Source organism: Bos mutus, chromosome 11 (assembly GCF_027580195.1).
Source record: "Bos mutus isolate GX-2022 chromosome 11, NWIPB_WYAK_1.1, whole genome shotgun sequence".
NCBI classification, from domain to species: Eukaryota; Metazoa; Chordata; class Mammalia; order Artiodactyla; family Bovidae; genus Bos; species Bos mutus.
Window position 1 is genome coordinate 34,721,860 of NC_091627.1, and position 16,622 is coordinate 34,738,481.

The window sequence follows — 16,622 nt, forward strand, 5'->3', positions numbered from 1 at the left end:
TGGTAAGGGTTTGCTTCGCCTCCACATTCTTCACAGTATCTTAAAACATAGTAATATTTCTCTTAAGACATTTTATTCCTGCCTAACCTGTATTTCAGTTCAGTGGCTCTCAAAGTATGGTCTCTGGAACAGAAGCATCAGCATCATCTGGCAAGTTACCAGAAATGGGACATTCAAGACCAAAATCAGAAACTGGGGGTGGGGCGTGGGGCCTAGCAGTCTATTTTAAAAAGGCCTCCAGGGGATTCTGATGCATGCTAAGTTCAGAACAGTGCTCTAACTCAAACAGCCTATGGCATAATTCCAGATGAATTCCAGGTGAATCTCAGGTATCAATGCTCTTATGACCTTCTTTATCAGAGTACCTGAACCTTGGCCATCTAGTGCCTATTCTTCAATTTAAATCTTCTAAAAATAAAAATATTTTGTTTTACATAAAGTATTAATTTCAATACTATATAACTAATGGGAACCACTGGTCTAAGAACTTGAATTTGTTCTTTAAGAGGGAACCACTTGGACAGCAAACTTGTACATACCTGTTTTTTTCCCTAGTGCCTTTGAATACTTTTTCATTAAAGAGGAAATCATCTGGCCTAAGCTCCATAACAGCAGAGACAGTCTTACTCATCTGTATATCCCTTGCAAAGGACCCAGTACATAATGGGTACTCAATAAATGTTTGCTAAGTGAACTAATTAAATACTAAGTGGCTACTTTCTGGAAACCAACCACCAGATGTGTACTTTCATCAGTAAATAAGGGGAAGTGAAGTGAAGTGAAAGTTGCTCGGTTGTGTCCAACTCTTTGTGACCCCATGGACTACAGTCCATGGAATTCTCCAGGCCAGAATACTGGAGTGGGTAGCCTTTCCCTTCTCCAGGGGATCCTCCCAACCCAGGGATCGAACCCAGGTCTCCCGCATTGCACGCGGATTCTTTACCAGCTGAGCCACAAAGGAAGCAAATAAGGGGAAATGAAACTAAACCTGGAACAGGAAAGGTTTAAACATGCCAAGGATGTCCAATTAGCAAACTTATAAATGCTTTGGCAACAGTTTAAATCATAACCTTATTTTGTTGCTGTTGTATTCGTATTTATTCCCAATACCTGAGACATTTAAGGCACTCAGTGATATGGGCCTTGATTTCTAGTCTACTAAAAGAGTGCTCTAAATTTCACAAGACTTGTATTCTGCACCCCCAAACCAAACTTCAGCAGTACTTAACTTGCACACATTTGCTAATTACTCCTGATTATTCCAGTGCTACATCAAGTATTTAATAAATAATGATTGACACTATCAGATGCCAAGTAGGGCAGATACTGCGATGGATGAGTAACAGCAGTCAATCTGTTCAGGACATGATGTAAAGCAGAATGGTGCATATTGTTAGCCTTTTAGAGGCTGCCCATCCAGTAGAAGTACAATGTGCAGATGTAGAATTCTGGTAAAGGAATGGACCACTGTCCTCTGATGGCCAAGCAGATGCAACAAATGAAACAGGCACAAGTCTGTCTACGGACAGGTCCTGTTTGCTTCATTCACAAAGTGGAAGTGTTAGTCGCTCAGTCGTGTCCCAGCTTTTTGCAACCCCATGGACTGTAGCCCGCCAGTCTCCTCTGTCCATGGGATTTTCCAGGCAAGAATATTGGTGCAGGTTGCCCTTCCCTTCTCCAGGGGATCTTCCTGACCCAGGGATCGAACCGGGTCTCCTGCATTGCGGGCAGACTCTGATGAGCCATCAGTTAGTTTCATCATTCAAAAAGGAGAAAATGAAAAGAGCTACTGAAAAATGTACATGCTGAAAATACTGGGTTGCCCAAAAAGTTCGTTTGGGTTTTTCTATAGCATATGGAAAAGCCTGAATGAACTTTTTTGGCCAACCCAATGTTAAAAAAAAAAATCTGACTGGAAATAAAGAGGATTGGAATACATGGACTAAGTCTAGAGAAGGAAGAAGAAAAATATATGGTTGAGATGGGAGAGGGCTATTTGGATAAGCAAAAAGGCTGTTCACAGACTGCTGTGATTTCACAGGAGATTCTGTGGGCAGCAGAAACAGAAAAAAAAGACTACTGATAGATAAGCTGTGCAATGTTTAGCTATTTCCATTGGATTCCCAATGACTTGAACCAAAAATGAAGCAAGTTAAAAGAAAAAAATTGACATCTGATATCAGCATATATGTGAGTCTGTTCAAGCACAGCTGTGAAGCTTAATAACATCTTCATCTTCATAATATCCCTGCAGTGTAGGCCAGACCCAGTGTGATTCTTCTTGGTTGTGCAAGAGAAACAGCTTGAGAGAAGCTAAGTCACTTGTCACATGGTAAAGACAAGTCAGGGACACTGTTTTGGTCTCTGGATCACCATCCCGGTGTGATATCTGTGAAAGGTGGCTTGGTTGTGGAAAACAACAAAAACTAGATGCAAAAGGTAAAAGTAGACTTATTTGGTTAAATCCAGCTCCACTGATACCAGGAAAACCCATTGTGTTTTAAGAGTTCAATCATTATTTGTGGAAACAAATTAGAATCCATCAGAGTTTCTGTTGGGTCTTCTAAGTCTGAAGAGGTCTCCCTCTTTGCCTTTTATATTTTCCTCATCCTCTTTTTGCAGCGCTGGTTGAAAACAGGGGAGGAGCCCATGAGGCTGTCAGTGGAGTGGGAGCCGTAGCTGCTGTCTGAGTCATCAGGGCTTTGGGGGATTCCAGCTTCACTCATGCCTGACATTGGCTCCTCGAACACATCGCTGCCCAGCACGCCGTGCCCAGAAACGTTGCCTTCTTCACTCTCTTGAGGCTCCATTTTCACGTGGGCCAAGTTCCAAAGAGGGGAAGCATTTACCTCTGTACCTGGGAATGGAAAAGAACACAGAACTAACTAGCAGCAAGAAAGGCTGGAACAAAGCAGGTGGCATACACCACCCAGGGCTGGCTGATGGCCTTTGAGCTCAGTTTTCATTCTGATTCTCTACTTGCCTAGAGAATATATTGTTATTCTCTGCTTAAAAAGTTACCAACTCAAAATATCTTCTTTTCCACTACCTCCCCTTCCTTTACCTCACCTCATCCATCTCCATTTCCCCTAAACCAGGGAAAGTAAAGCTACGCAGGTGGAAATATTCATGGTTCAAAGGCAGGCACAACCATGGGTTCTTGGGCAAGTGTTACATTTGCCTGTCCTTTTACGCGGCTGTCTTGTTTTTCTGCCCTGTGTTTGGGTCCCTGGTTCTCTCTCACATTATGAAAAGTTAGTGATCACTACAAAATGGTGGCAGCAGTTCCCAGACTGCTGAAAAGAGACATGACCCCTATGTCTGCAAGAATTTCTTTCTGGTTCTCCTGCCTCTGTGTCTTCTAGCAATGCTGTTCTGTGGTTATTACATCTCCCATAGTGAAAGGCTCTCTGCCCAGTACTTTGAAAATGTGGCCTAATTCTGTTTAGGCCACACTGAAGGACTGGCTGTTTGCATCATTACTTCACTGATGACATAATTTATATTTCTAAAGAACTGGGACTTCCCTAGAAGTCCAGTGGTTAAGACTTCCACTGCAGGGGGCTCAGGTTTGGTCCCTGATCGGGGAACTAAAATCCCACATGCTGCATGGCACAGCCAATAAATAAATAAATAAACTGTAAAGAACTGAGCGTCTAGCATTATTTGCAGTCCTTCTGACTTAGGGATCATTGAGCCATCGGGTTCTGAAGGGAATCACAGAGTCTATCTGGAAGAAGCAGCCAGCTGCCTATAATTGAGTTGCCCTATTTTAATCCTTTTCAGGTTCAACTTGTTGGTACTACTCCGACCAAGGAACCCCAACTATTCAAACATCCTTGAGCAATTAACATTACTCCACCTGTCTGGAAGTTGCTTTAATTAACTCAGCACAAGCATCAAGAAAGACCAGAATACAGAGAACAGGAGGCCATCTGTCCACCTAGCTGGGTCGGCTGAATTAACTGTCATCAAGAGAGTAACAGCAAATTTGGAAAACTCAGCAGTAGCCACAAGACTGGAAAAGGTCAGTTTTCATTCCAATCCCAAAGAAAGGCAATGCCAAAGAATGCTCAAACTGCTGTACAATTGCAGTCATCTTACACGCTAGCAAAGTAATGCTAAAAAATCTCCAAGCCAGGCTTCAACAGTACGTGAACCATGAACTTCCAGTTGTTCAAGCTAGATTTAGAAAAGGAAGAGGAACCAGAGTTCACATTGCCAACATCTGTTGGATCACTGAAAAAACAAGAGAGTTCCAGAAAAACATCAATTTCTGCTTTATTGACTACACCAAAGCCTTTGACTGTGTGGATCACACAAACTGTGGAAAATTCTTAGAGATGGGAATACCAGACTACCTGACCTGCCTCCTGAGAAATCTGTATGCAGGTCAGGAAGCAATAGTTAGAACTGGACATGGAACAACAGACTGGTTCCAAATTGGGAAAGGAGTATGTCAGGGTTGTATATTGTCACCCTGCTTATTTAACTTACATGCAGAGTATATGAGAAATGTCTGACTGTATGAAGCACAAGCTGGAATCAGGATGGCTTGGAGAAATATCAATTACCTCACAGATGACACCACCCTTATGGCAGAAAGGGAAGAAGAACAGCCTCTTGATGAAAGTGAAACAGAGTGAAAAAGTTGGCTTAAAACTCAACATTCAGAAAACTAAGATCATGGTATCTGGTCCCATCACTTTATGGCAAATAGATGGGGAAATAGGGGAAATAGTGTCAGACTTTATTTTTTGGGGCTCCAAAATCACTGCAGATGGTGATTGCAGCCATGAAATTAAAAGACATTTACTCCTTGAAAGGAAAGTTATGACCAACCTAGATGGCATATTAAGAAGCAAAGACATTACTTTGCCAACAAAGGTCCGTCTAGTCAAAGCTATGGTTTTTCCAGTAGTCATGCAGAGATGTGAGAGTTGGACTGTGAAGAAAGCTGAGTGCCAAAGAATTGATGCTTTTGAACTGTGGTACTGGAGAAGGCTCTTGAGATTCCCTTGGACTTCAAGGAGATCCAACCAGTCCATCCTAAAAGAAATCAGTCCTGAATATTCATTGGAAGGACTGATGCTGAAACTCCAATACTTTGGCCACCTGATGTGAAGAATGGACTCACTGGAAAAGACCCTGATGCTGGGAAAGATTGAGGGCAGCAGGAAAAGGGGATGACAGAGGATGAGATGGTTGGATGGCATCACTGACTCAATGGACATGAGTCTGAGCAAGCTCTGGGAGTTGGTGACAGACAGGGAAGCCTGTTGTGCTGCAGTCCATGAGGTTGCAAAGAGGAGGACACAACTCAGCGACTGAACTGAACTGAAGAGAGTAACATTGCATGTACATCCTAACTAGGAATAATTTCAAAGAATGTCTGTAAAGCTGTGCTAGTTCCCTCTTTACTAATTAGGACGAGAATGTTTCTATCTCTAGATCAGTGACACTATGCTTCTTTTTAGACTTTCCATTCCCCTGCCCATCCCTACTTTTGCTCTTTCATCTCCAGCCTTTGAGTCTAAAATGCAAGAAGTACTGAGGCTGGCACATCTCTCAGAATCAAGATGGGTAGGTTGTTCTCTCTTACTTGAAGCCTGTGGTGAAGCCTCGACCTCCAGGTTAGATGGGAAGCGCTCGGTCTGAGTGCCGAGGACTCCCATGGGCAGCGACTGGTCTCCAGAAGCAAGGTCGGCCTCCAGTTCTTCACTGACAGGGAAGGTGATGTCGCTCACAGGTTCCTCCTTGATCTTGACAGGCTTCGTGTCCTCTGTGGCCTTCTCAGGATTGACGATCCTCTCATACTCTTCAGAGAGCTGCTTACTAATCTGTTGGCAAGCAAGAGTCAATTTTCCAAAGGAATGTTAAAAGCAAGTTGGATAGTCAGCTTGTGGCATCTGGTGGAAACAGAATATGAATATGAATAAAGCATCACTGCTAATGGGAAGAATTTGAGTTTGAAATTCATAGATGACAGGGACATGTAAAGAAAACTTGTTTGGCAGAGAACATGTATGTGATTAATTAAAAGGTACATAAAGGTAAAATATTTAAATGTATTATATCAGAACTGGGACAAAAGGTGACATTTTTGGCTATAAAAACTAACATTTGACATAAATACAACAGGTGGCTAATGAACACTGTAGGACATCTGGATCACTTAGCAAAGCCGACTGGGTGTTATGAATTTCTTATATTTCAGATTTGGGGAAACCAGAACAGTGAACAAAATGCCTAAGGCCACAAGGGTGGAAGAGATTAGATAGTTCTGGTTTTAACCAAAAACGCTGTCTCCCCCATCCCACACTACCTTTGAGGGCAGTGTCATCTCACTGTTTTGCTCCTGGTTCATAGCACTTAACGCCATCTGAAATGATTTTGATTACCTGTTTTTGTCTCTCTCTCAACAAGAATGCAAGCTCAAGGAACTTGTCCTATTAAACTGCTGAATTCCACAATAGGCACTCCACAAATATGTGTTGAATAAAAGCAGGCTAGCCACATGCTATAATTTCACTGACTGAAGAAGAACCCTGGGTCTGGCCAGGTCAGTGTGGGTCACAGCCGGGGCCAAGAGGCAAGTCAAGTTAAGTTCACTCTATTCCAGGCCCTGTGCTCTGCACCCTAGGCCAAGTGTTAGGGATCCTGCTGAACACCCCTAGATCACATATCCTTGTGCACCCCTCCTTGGGATCCTCTCACCTGCAGCATGTAACTGTGATAGTCCTTGATGCGGTGCTGCCAGAATTTCTGGAGGGAGAGCACGCTGCCGATGCCCACTTCATGGAACACCTGCTCCATCACATCGGGGAAAGGAGTCTGCCCCAGCCGGGATTCTCGATCCACAGCAAAGCGCAGCAGCTTGGTGAACTTGAGGCAGTACTCGTGGGCCACATCAGTCAGGGTCTCCAGGACGCTCTCGTTAGCACACTCAAAGCCAGCGTGGGCCAGGATTGTGGCCACTGCCTGGTAGAGGAGCTGTCGGCAGGAGTGCCAGCTGAGTTCAGTCACAGGCTCCCCTTTCCCCCTGAAAGTGGAGACACGATGAGTGTCATTGGTTCTCTTGCAAAGGGGTGACCTGTCGTGTCTTCCTAGGCGGTTTACAATCCTAATCAAATGTCTGGCTCAGTTTTCCAGGAGAATTTCAGGCAGGTTATATAGTCCAGTTTTACCTTGCTGCCATTTCAGGGCATGTCTCAAGGACCCACAGTCATATCCCTGAGCAATTCCAATTACATAAAGCTTGCATAGGTGATATGTGTTTATAGTAAACAGTATAAAAGGGTATCTACTGAAAAGTAAGTTCCCATCTTCTGGTATCAATTGTGTGATTTTGATCACTTTTATGGAGAAGGAAATGGCAACCCACTCCAGTACTCTTGCCTGGAAAATCCCATGGATGGAGGAGCTTGACGCAGGCTACTCTCCATGGGGTCACAAAGAGTCAGGCACGACTGAGCGACTTCACTTTTAGGATCTGATTAATTTTAAGAGCACAGTGGTGCACATTTTCAGCATAGCATAGGTTCCTCACATGCTGGGCAATATATGGACCTCTAGAATTTAACTGCAACAAACCGTTTGTAATATAGGAAAGCAATTCAATTTTATAAAAGCAGTTTAAAACATATATTGCTTACAAGCGACAGAGGATGAGATGTTGGATGGCATTACCAACTCAATGGACATAAGTTTGAGCAAACTCCGGGAGATAGTGAAGGACAGGGAAGCATGGCTTGCTGCAGGGTGGGTCGCAAAGAGTCAGACAGGACTGAGAGACTGAACAACAATTGCTTACAAAGCATTTTTATCCTACTTTATGCTGTGAAATTGGTAGGGGTCCATATTATTATTCCTATCTGGCAGGTGAAGAAACTGAAGTTCAGAGGGGGTGATTTGCCAAATGTTTTTGTAATATAGAGCTTCTGACTCTAGATCCTGTGTTCTTCATGATACTCATTTTTACACCTAATCATTGTGGCAAAAATCCTATCTTTCTAAAACAAAACAAAAACTTCAAAAGTTGTCTGATTTCCTAAAAGTAACTTTTAATGAGCTCCTAATAATTTACCTGTTCTCCTGAAATTTCCTATCTTCTGCCTTCCCCTGACAAAGGAAGTAAATAGATAAAAATAAAAGAGGGTACAGAAAATGACTCTTCCCTGCACACACTTTGCATTTGTCACCCTGTGATTGCTGAACAGAGTTCCTGAGGAGCTATTCACCCACGCTGCTATTATCTGCTCAGCAGCAACTACTGCAATTCACCTAATAATTGGAAAATAAGAAAACCAACTGTCAAGTAATTTTTCATTTACTGTTTATATCATCATTTCCCATGACCAGTTTCTCTGGACCAAAAGCTAAAGACTTCAGAAGTGCCTAATAAACAGAGCTAAATCAGTACTGTTTTACTTAATATGTGGACCCATTTTAAAGGAAAATAATTCTTCCTGCAGCCCCATACCTGATGCAAAATATTTTTGTAACAGTCTCTTAAATATATATAAAATAAACTATGTGTAAACTTCTGATGTTCACAGAATCTTCCTAATAATTAAAATTAGAAAACTGACACAAAACTACAAATTCTAAATAATAGCATCAATTTAATATGAGGGACAGTATTATTTTGTAAAAGCTAAATTGCTCTCAAAATGTAAAGCTGGTACTGAGTGTTACAGAGTAAGTATTCTTAAGTTGGGCACATCTATACCAATATGTGCCAAGAACGTGATGACACATTTCTCATTCCCTTTTTCACTATTCCAGTGTCTTCGAAACTTAGACAACGCACCATGACATCATCTTGCCTTAATCTGGGCCAACTGCAAACCTTACATAAGTCTATTTCTCTTCTTTTTTCATTAGTTTGGGACAATTAAAATAGTAGCAACTATCATCATCAACAGGCAGATGCAGTAAGTGACGTACAACACAATTAGTTATGAAGCATTTTTACCAAACATTTAATCTGAATCTTATCTTAAGAAAATAATCAGCAAATCCAGTCTGATTTGGAACAAATGACCTGAACTCTTAAAAAAGATTAATATCATGTATTATAAAAGGGGAAAGCTATTCTAGCTTAAAAGACACTAAAGCAGAGAAAGACAAATACTGTATATCATTTATACATAGAATCTAAAACAAACTAGTGAATACAACAAAAGAAGTAGACTCATAGATATTGGGAACACACTAGTGGTTAACAGTGAGGAGAGGGAAGGATGGGGCAAGATGGGGTAGATTAAGAGGTACAAGCTACTATGTATAAAATAAATAAGCTACAGGAATATATTGTACAGCACAGGAAATACAGCCAATATTTTATAATAACTTTAAAAGGAGTATAATCTACAAAATATTGAATTACAGTGTTGTACACCTGAAACTAATATTGTAAATCAACTATACCTCAAAAAAAAAAAAAAAAAGACACTAAAGAGGTATAACAATGAAAAGAAATACATGGTCTTTATTAGGTCCAAGACTGGGGAAAAATATACCTAATAAAGGATATTTTGGGGACAACTGGAAAAATCTGAATACAGATGTATTAAATGATAGTACTTAATTTGTGTTCACTTACTTTGATGTAATACTGGTTATTGGGATTATGTAGGAAATTTCCTTATTTTTAGGCTAAGGTGAATAATTTAGGGGTGAAATACTGTGATATCTACAACTCTAAAAGATTTGGCAAAAAAACCGTGTGTGTATGTATATATGTATACATAAATGTTTGTATATTTGTGAGTAAATGTGTGTATGCACACTTATACATATGTGAGAGAAAGTAAATGTACTAAAATATTAACAATTGTTGAATCCAGGTGAAGGGTATTTGGGTTTTTGTCATCCTATTATTTAAACTTTTCTGTAGGTCTGACAAATTTCAAAATGAAAAGACAAAAGTACTTATTTGGCATCAAATGCAAACTTTCATACTGAAATCCAGTAGTAGCACTAGCTTTTAAGGCAATCAGAGGATATGCAGCAAGGCTTCTCAAATTGAAATTTACGTATGAATCTCTGGCTGCTGCTGCTGCTAAGTCGCTTCAGTCATGTCCGACTCTGTGCGACCCCATAGACGGCAGCCTACCAGGCTCCCCTGTCCCTGGGATTCTCCAGGCAAGAACACTGGAGTGGGTTGCCATTTCCTTCTCCAATGCATGAAAGTGAAAAAATAAAGTGAAGTCGTTCAGTCGTGTCCGACTCCTAGCGACCCCATGGACTGCAGCCCACTAGGCCCCTCCATCCATGGGATTTTCCAGGCAAGAGTACTGGAGTGGGTTGCCATTGCCTTCTCCAATGAATCTCTGGAGATCTTGTTAAAATGAAAATTCTGACTCCGGAGGTCTGGGTGAGTCTGACACTCTGCATTTCTAACAACCTCCCAAGTGATGTTGATGTTGCTGATCTCAGATCAGATTTTGGGCAGCGAGGATCAGGAACATTGTTATACTATTATTTCTTGAACTGTGTTATCAAAATGAAAATACACCGTTAAAAAATTCTTGTATAGAACTCGTGGATTCCTAATAGTAAGAGAATAAGTCCATAAATCTCATCTTGAGGACAATGAGCTAAACCCACAGTATATCTTTTAATTAACAAGAAAAACTAGATTTGGAGGACTATAAGACCATGGCCTCTTTTACAAACCAGTGTAGTACTTTGCTCCTAGTAAAGTGCTTGGCATATATTAGGTACTCAAGAAATATTTGTTGCACCAGAAAATAAAAAAATACAGACTCTGGATTTGGAAGAACATGGTTCAACTCTTAAACTTTCCACTAATTACCTGAGCAACTTTGGCCCAGTCATTTACTCTCATCTTAAGTTTCCTCCTGGAAATGTGGTGACGTGCTTAACAGGGTGTTGGGAAGAAAAGTAACATATAGCAAAGCCTTGTCTTACCGATAAAAGTCACTCTCTGGGTCACTGTGCCAGACCTGGAATGGTGCACTTGGATTCTTACAATCTAAAGGAAGGAGATCATCAGGAAGAGGAGGTGACCCAGGGCAGGACGGAAGAGGTTCAGTCTCTTCAGTCTTTACACCTTCTGTCTGTTGCTGATTCTGGGCCTGTGCCGTGGCGATGAGGTTACGCAGACGTCGGTTGTGCTGGATCAGCTGAATGGTGTGGATGGTGAGGCTGCAGGGCTCTGAGGGGATGTCCAGCATAGTGGGAGGCTTGGGCTTGTTGGCTGAGGGTTGGTGCAGAGGCGGGTCATGGACTTCTACCAGTCGGAACTCCCGAGGGAGCAAGTCAAAAGAACTTCTGTTGGTCTGGCTTGACGAGATTGGTATCTCTCCCCAGTATCTCAACATTTTGGAATTACAAAGGAAGAGCTCCCAAGTTAAATGTGGATGGTTATCCTAAAGGCAGTGTTTTAAAATCTCTAGCAACTGCAGGTTAAGGGCTTCCGTAGTGAAGAATACGAGGTCTAGCCAGGTATTGACATAAAAACTAGGCAGTTCAAGACCACTTAGAAAAAGTCAGTGTCAGCAACACTGCTGGACCAAGGACGTTCTTCCTGAAGAAATTAAGAGAAATATAACTGTTAATATCACACTCATACACTGTGACAATTCCTACCAGACTGAACCACAAGGTAGAGTTTGGGTCTTTAGTAGACTAATAGCTGCAAGAGTATGTTAGGCTCTATAGTGTCCATATTTTCCAACTCACCCCACTAACTTATTACCAATCCTGAATGATTTGCAAGGCAAGACACTTAAATGAGACATGGAATATTTCTCAGAGTATCTTGACACATCTCCCCTGGATCCGCAGGAGAAAAAGGAGTAGAGTTAAAGATAGGAAAAGGTTCTTCTTCTTTTCTTTTTTTTGCTGTGCCATGCAGCCTGTGGGATCTCAGTGCCAAGTCCTAACCACTGGACTGCCAGGGAATTCCTGAGGTGGTTATTAGTCTGTGAATGCTTCCCAGGTGCACTAGGGGTAAAGAACCTGCCTGCCAATGCAGGAGTAAGAGACATGGGCTCAATTCCTGGGTCAGGAAGATCCCCTGGAGAAGGAAATGGCAACCCACTCCAGTATTCTTGCCTGAAGAATCCCATGGACAGAAGAGCCTGAGGGGCTACAGTCCAAAGGGTCGCAAAGAGTCAGACACTACTGAAGCAACATAGCATGCATGCATACATGCCAAACATGGGAACCTTTAACTAATCCTGGTGGAAAAATTTATGAACCACTATCCTAAACAGTCTTATGCATTCAACTTCTGACATTCATAGGGAAGAATCTCAGATATCTGCTATCTCTTAAATAATATCCCTTCCTTTAGTCTCTCCTTGTATCAAATCTACTCTCTACAGTGATGCTGTGCTTAATTGCTCAGTTGTGTCCAATTATTTGTGACCCCATGCACTGCAGCCTGCCAGGCTCCTCTGTCCTTGGGATTCTCCAGGCAAGAATACCAGAGTGGGTTGCCATGCCCTCCTCCACAGGATCTTCCCAACCCAGGGATCGAACACAGGTCTCCCACACGGCAGGCAAATTCTTTACCAACTGAACCACCAGGGAAGCCCAAGAATACTGGAGTACCCTATCCCTTGGCCAGGGGATCTTCCCAACCCAGGAATTGAACCCTTGTCTCCTGCACTGCAGGCTGATTCTTTACCACAGCTGAGCTACCAAGTAAGCCTCTGTAGTGAGGCTAGACTTAATATTTTAAACTTAAACCTAATGACTTCCCACTGACTATTGGAAAAACGTCAAATTTTTTTGATTTACCATTCAACACCAATTACAATCCAGCTTCAACTCACCTTTCCAGATTCATTTCCCATATGTCTCTTCAAATTCAATGAATTTTTATCAAATGCCAAGTGTCATGTGAGGATATAAAGACTAATTCAAGGTCCTTACCCTGAGGTGAGGGAGAAAAACATGAATGTTTCAACATTAAAGTGTGTGGTCAGTGCTGTTCTACTAGAGACACAGACCAAGTTCAGTGAGAAAACACAAAGGAGGAACTTCCTGAAGAAAGTGACCATCTTAGTTCCAACAGTACCAGACTTCTCTGGTTGCAAATGCCATGCATTTCCACAGCTTAATGACATGATCTCTGCAGGCAATGCCTTGCTACCTGCCACATCCCTGGAAGACTTGTATTCATCCTTAAGTATGATTTAAGTCACCACCCTATCACCTCCCCAACACATCTCCCCTTGTTAAGTCTCACATCACTTTCTATGTTTCCATCACAGCATTTATACCTGTATTTAAACTAGTACTTGTTTCAATTTTATTCTTCCATCTGTCTCTCACAGCTGTGATCTTGGTGTCTAAGATTTGAGTGCCTACTACATGCCAGGCTTTGCCTCTACTGTCAATTCAATTTTCCCAACCTTTCTATAAGTAGATATCTTTTTTTTTTTAAGTAGATACTATTATTACCCCACTTTTCAGACGTGGAAGCTGAGGCCTTCTGTCTTGCCTAATGTCGGAAACAGCTGAGAGGGAAGATCGAGATGGTCAGGATCCAGGGTGTGCACTCTTAACAACTACACTATGCTGCCTCAATTGGTTTCAGAAAGAATAAAAGAAGGAACGAATACATGAATGAACCAAGTGACAACAAAAATCGCCCTCTCCCCTAACTTGACCCAAAGGAGCAGGAAGGACAGGCATCAAGCAGAGCAATGCCAACATCGCTACCAGGGCTCCTCCCTCACCATCAGCGGACTCGGGCGCCAATCACAGTGTCCTGGGGTCGTCTAATGCTGGGGCAGCCCAGACACAGGGAAATGTGGACCTGGACCGAGGCAAGGAGGCTCCACTATGGACTGCCACTTCGCAGGTACTGAACTGGGCGGCTGATGGGCTCCGAGAGGCCTGAGATATCAGGTCGTATCAGGTCCGGAAGGCTGGTGTGTTGACCAGCGGTTCAAGGCTGCCGGAAGCGCGTCTTCTCAATCAGGCTCCGCTGCAGGAAGTCATTACGACTCGGTTGCAACCTCTAAAGATGTCCCCATTCTGACAGCACCCCGACCGCCTTTTTCTTGTTTTCCTCTTACTACAACTTCCAGGGATAACTCTCGTCTTCACAAAGCTCTGGGTCGTAAAGGATCAACTCCACTGTCGCTGCTAGAGAAGCGTCTGGAGGCTGGAGAGAGGGAGACGTGGAGAGGAATGTAGCGACCCGAAGAGGGTGAGGTTTCCCAGGGACAGATTTTGAGGCTGCTCCTAATTGAGAATGGCTGATAGTCCCTCTCAGTCCGAGCCGCTGGCTTCGCCGGAACTCGATGACGACTTCAAGAAGCCATCCCTGCCGATGCCCTCGGCGGCGCGGAGTAAGGCTCCGGCCAACAATCCTCCAAACCCGGAGGAGGTGAAGGAAAGGTCCACGGCGCTGCCGGACTCTGATTCCGGGGAGCCGGATGTCCCGCCGGCCCTGCCGGACAGCGGGAAGAATAGGGGTCCAGCGGAGGAGCAGCCGCGACCCCACACGGCGACTCCTTCCCCTGGCTGCCCGGCCCGGGCTCCCCCATACCGAGAGCCGCCGTGGGGCGGCCCCACCACGGCCCCCTACAGCCTCGAGACACTAAAAGGCGGCACCATCCTGGGCACCCGGGACTTGAAAGGACTGAGTTGCTGCCTTTTCGGGAGGCTCCCTAGCTGCGACGTGTGCCTGGAGCATCCTTCGGTGTCTCGCTACCACGCCGTACTGCAGCACAGGGTGTCCGGCCTCGATGCAGAAGGCGACGGCCACGGGCCTGGCTTCTATCTCTACGATTTGGGAAGCACCCACGGCACTTTTCTTAACAAAACCCGCATCCCACCCCGCACCTATTGTCGGGTCCACGTCGGACATGTTCTTCGCTTTGGAGGCAGCACCCGGCTCTTTCTTCTTCAGGTAAGTAGAAAACCCTAGAATTGAAATCTCTGGAGCCCACCTGGGTGCGTTCCTGAGCTCCTTAAGTTTTCCCTGAGAAAGGAGATTGTCCTTTATGAAAGTGCGTTCCTCATCACCAGACGTCTGTACGCATTGCCTTGTTTCTGAAAGTGACTTCAGCTCTCCTAAACTCTAAAAGAATTCTTTCGCTTGATTCATCAGGGACCAGAGGAGGATCGAGAGGCAGAATCCGAGTTGACAATAACGCAACTGAAGGAACTGCGCAAGCAGCAACAAATGATGTTGGAAAAGAAGATGCTGGGAGAAGACTCAGATGAAGAAGAGGAAATGGATACCGCTGAAAGAAAGACAAGTACTAGTAGTCAGGACGATGAAATGGGCTGCACCTGGGGAATGGGTAAGGCTTAAAACTGCTGCCAGAGGTTAATAAATCCGTTTCTATTCGTACAGTTACTTTTTAAAAATCATGCAGCTTTCATGACTCTTTGAGAAAGATAGGGCAAATACAGTTTGCACATAGGTTACCAAAACTTAGATTTATTAAATTTTATGATGCCAAAAAACTGAATTATGGGCCTAATTGATTTGTCTTCATGTGTTTTACAGTGCACTCCCTTGTTCAAAACTTTTAGTGTATAGTTTAACAATTAAAATTTATTTCATTAAGTACTGATTATTGCTAGAGGGAGTGAAACTACATTCAATCAAATAAAACGGGATATTATCTAATATAGGAGTTCTGTCAAATTTTTTGTACTTTGTGTAAACACCCTGAAATGTGAAATACCTAATCAGAGGGATAAATTGAATTTTCTGTAATACCAGACATTTTGGCAGATAGGTATTCAGGAGTGGAGTCTGAAAAGCTGGATGACCTTAACTGTGTTGTGGGGAAGACAGATAAATCTTACGAAATTACTTGTGGTAAATGCCAAACAAAAGCTGGAAACCACTAGTATGCTGGAGTAAGGGTTCAGAGAAGGGAGCAGCCCCTGAGTACCTAGACCTGCACTATCCAGTGTGGTCATCATCAGTCACACTGGGCACTTATGGGGTGGCCAGTCCAAACTCACAAGTGCCGTAAAGGTAAAACACACACTGGGTTTCAAAGACTTAGTGTGAAAAGAAATCAGTCTGTTGGTGGACATGATAAGTAATGGAAAATTATATTGAAGACAAAGTATAAGTCCTGGCTGTGAGAGAATGAGAATGCAGGACTGAAGAGTTTAGATTTTTCTTTTTTTTACATAGAGAATGTGGTAGGCAGTCTTGCTTTTAAAATACATATAGTGATGGAGAACAAAAGTAAGGTGCCATGAAAACAAGTTTTAACTTGTCACACAATGTAGAAAACCAAAGATGTTCAGACGGATGGTTTTGTGCTTGTTCTTCCCCACCCCCACCTTTCTTTTCATCATTGGTAACGTATCTTTGTGCAGCCTAAAAGGATAGTGAGTGCCAGTCAGATAGTCTCATGTCTGATTGTCTTTGCTTTCTTTCCTGTATCCTATAGGAGAAGATGCTGTAGAGGATGAGGCTGAAGAGAACCCCATTGTCTTAGAGTTTCAACAAGAAAGGGAGGCTTTTTATATAAAGGATCCAAAAAAGGCTCTCCAAGGTTTTTTTGACCGAGAAGGTATGTACATAGATTTTGACCCTGTTGGTAAAAATGTATCCACAAGAGGGTGCTTTTCTAGATCTTCAAGTACTTAGAAATGCT

General features: G+C 43.0%; 2 protein-coding genes across 6 annotated transcripts in view; one reads left to right on the top strand and one right to left on the bottom strand.

Moving 5' to 3' along the window:
• Nucleotides 1-54: 54 nt before the first annotated feature.
• On the bottom strand, nucleotides 55-13,944 carry SUPT7L (SPT7 like, STAGA complex subunit gamma). 2 transcript variants are annotated; one of them, XM_005895752.2, is made up of 6 exons: nucleotides 13,722-13,944; nucleotides 12,813-12,913; nucleotides 10,939-11,557; nucleotides 6,718-7,042; nucleotides 5,603-5,840; nucleotides 55-2,857 (listed from the first exon to the last, which is right to left on the bottom strand). In XM_005895752.2, exons 3-6 carry the CDS (start codon nucleotides 11,349-11,351, stop codon nucleotides 2,595-2,597), a joined length of 1,239 nt encoding a protein of 412 aa, XP_005895814.1. In that variant the 5' UTR covers nucleotides 11,352-11,557; nucleotides 12,813-12,913; nucleotides 13,722-13,944; the 3' UTR covers nucleotides 55-2,594. The 2 variants fall into 2 exon arrangements, with proteins under 2 accessions (XP_005895814.1, XP_070235399.1); XM_070379298.1 differs by lacking the exon at nucleotides 12,813-12,913.
• Nucleotides 13,945-14,106: 162 nt separating this feature from the next.
• SLC4A1AP (solute carrier family 4 member 1 adaptor protein) overlaps nucleotides 14,107-16,622 on the top strand; it is a 75,716-nt gene continuing 73,200 nt past the window's right edge. For all 4 annotated transcript variants that reach the window (XM_070379293.1, XM_070379294.1, XM_070379291.1 and 1 more), the window contains exons 1-3: nucleotides 14,107-14,902; nucleotides 15,104-15,299; nucleotides 16,416-16,538. In XM_070379293.1, coding sequence (XP_070235394.1) covers nucleotides 14,243-14,902; nucleotides 15,104-15,299; nucleotides 16,416-16,538 — 979 coding nt within the window. In that variant the 5' untranslated portion in view covers nucleotides 14,107-14,242. The remainder of the gene's footprint in view (nucleotides 14,903-15,103; nucleotides 15,300-16,415; nucleotides 16,539-16,622) is intronic.

Coding starts and splice junctions, on each gene's coding strand:
- SUPT7L (XM_070379298.1), bottom strand. CDS start 11,351: ATGTTGAGATACTGGGGAGAGATACCAATCTCGTCAAGCCAGACCAAC. Junction 7,043..10,938: donor CCAGAGAGTGACTTTTATCG/GTAAGACAAGGC, acceptor CTCCACTTTCAG/GGGGAAAGGGGAGCCTGTGA. Junction 2,858..5,602: donor GGCTTCACCACAGGCTTCAA/GTAAGAGAGAAC, acceptor TTCCATTCCCAG/GTACAGAGGTAAATGCTTCC.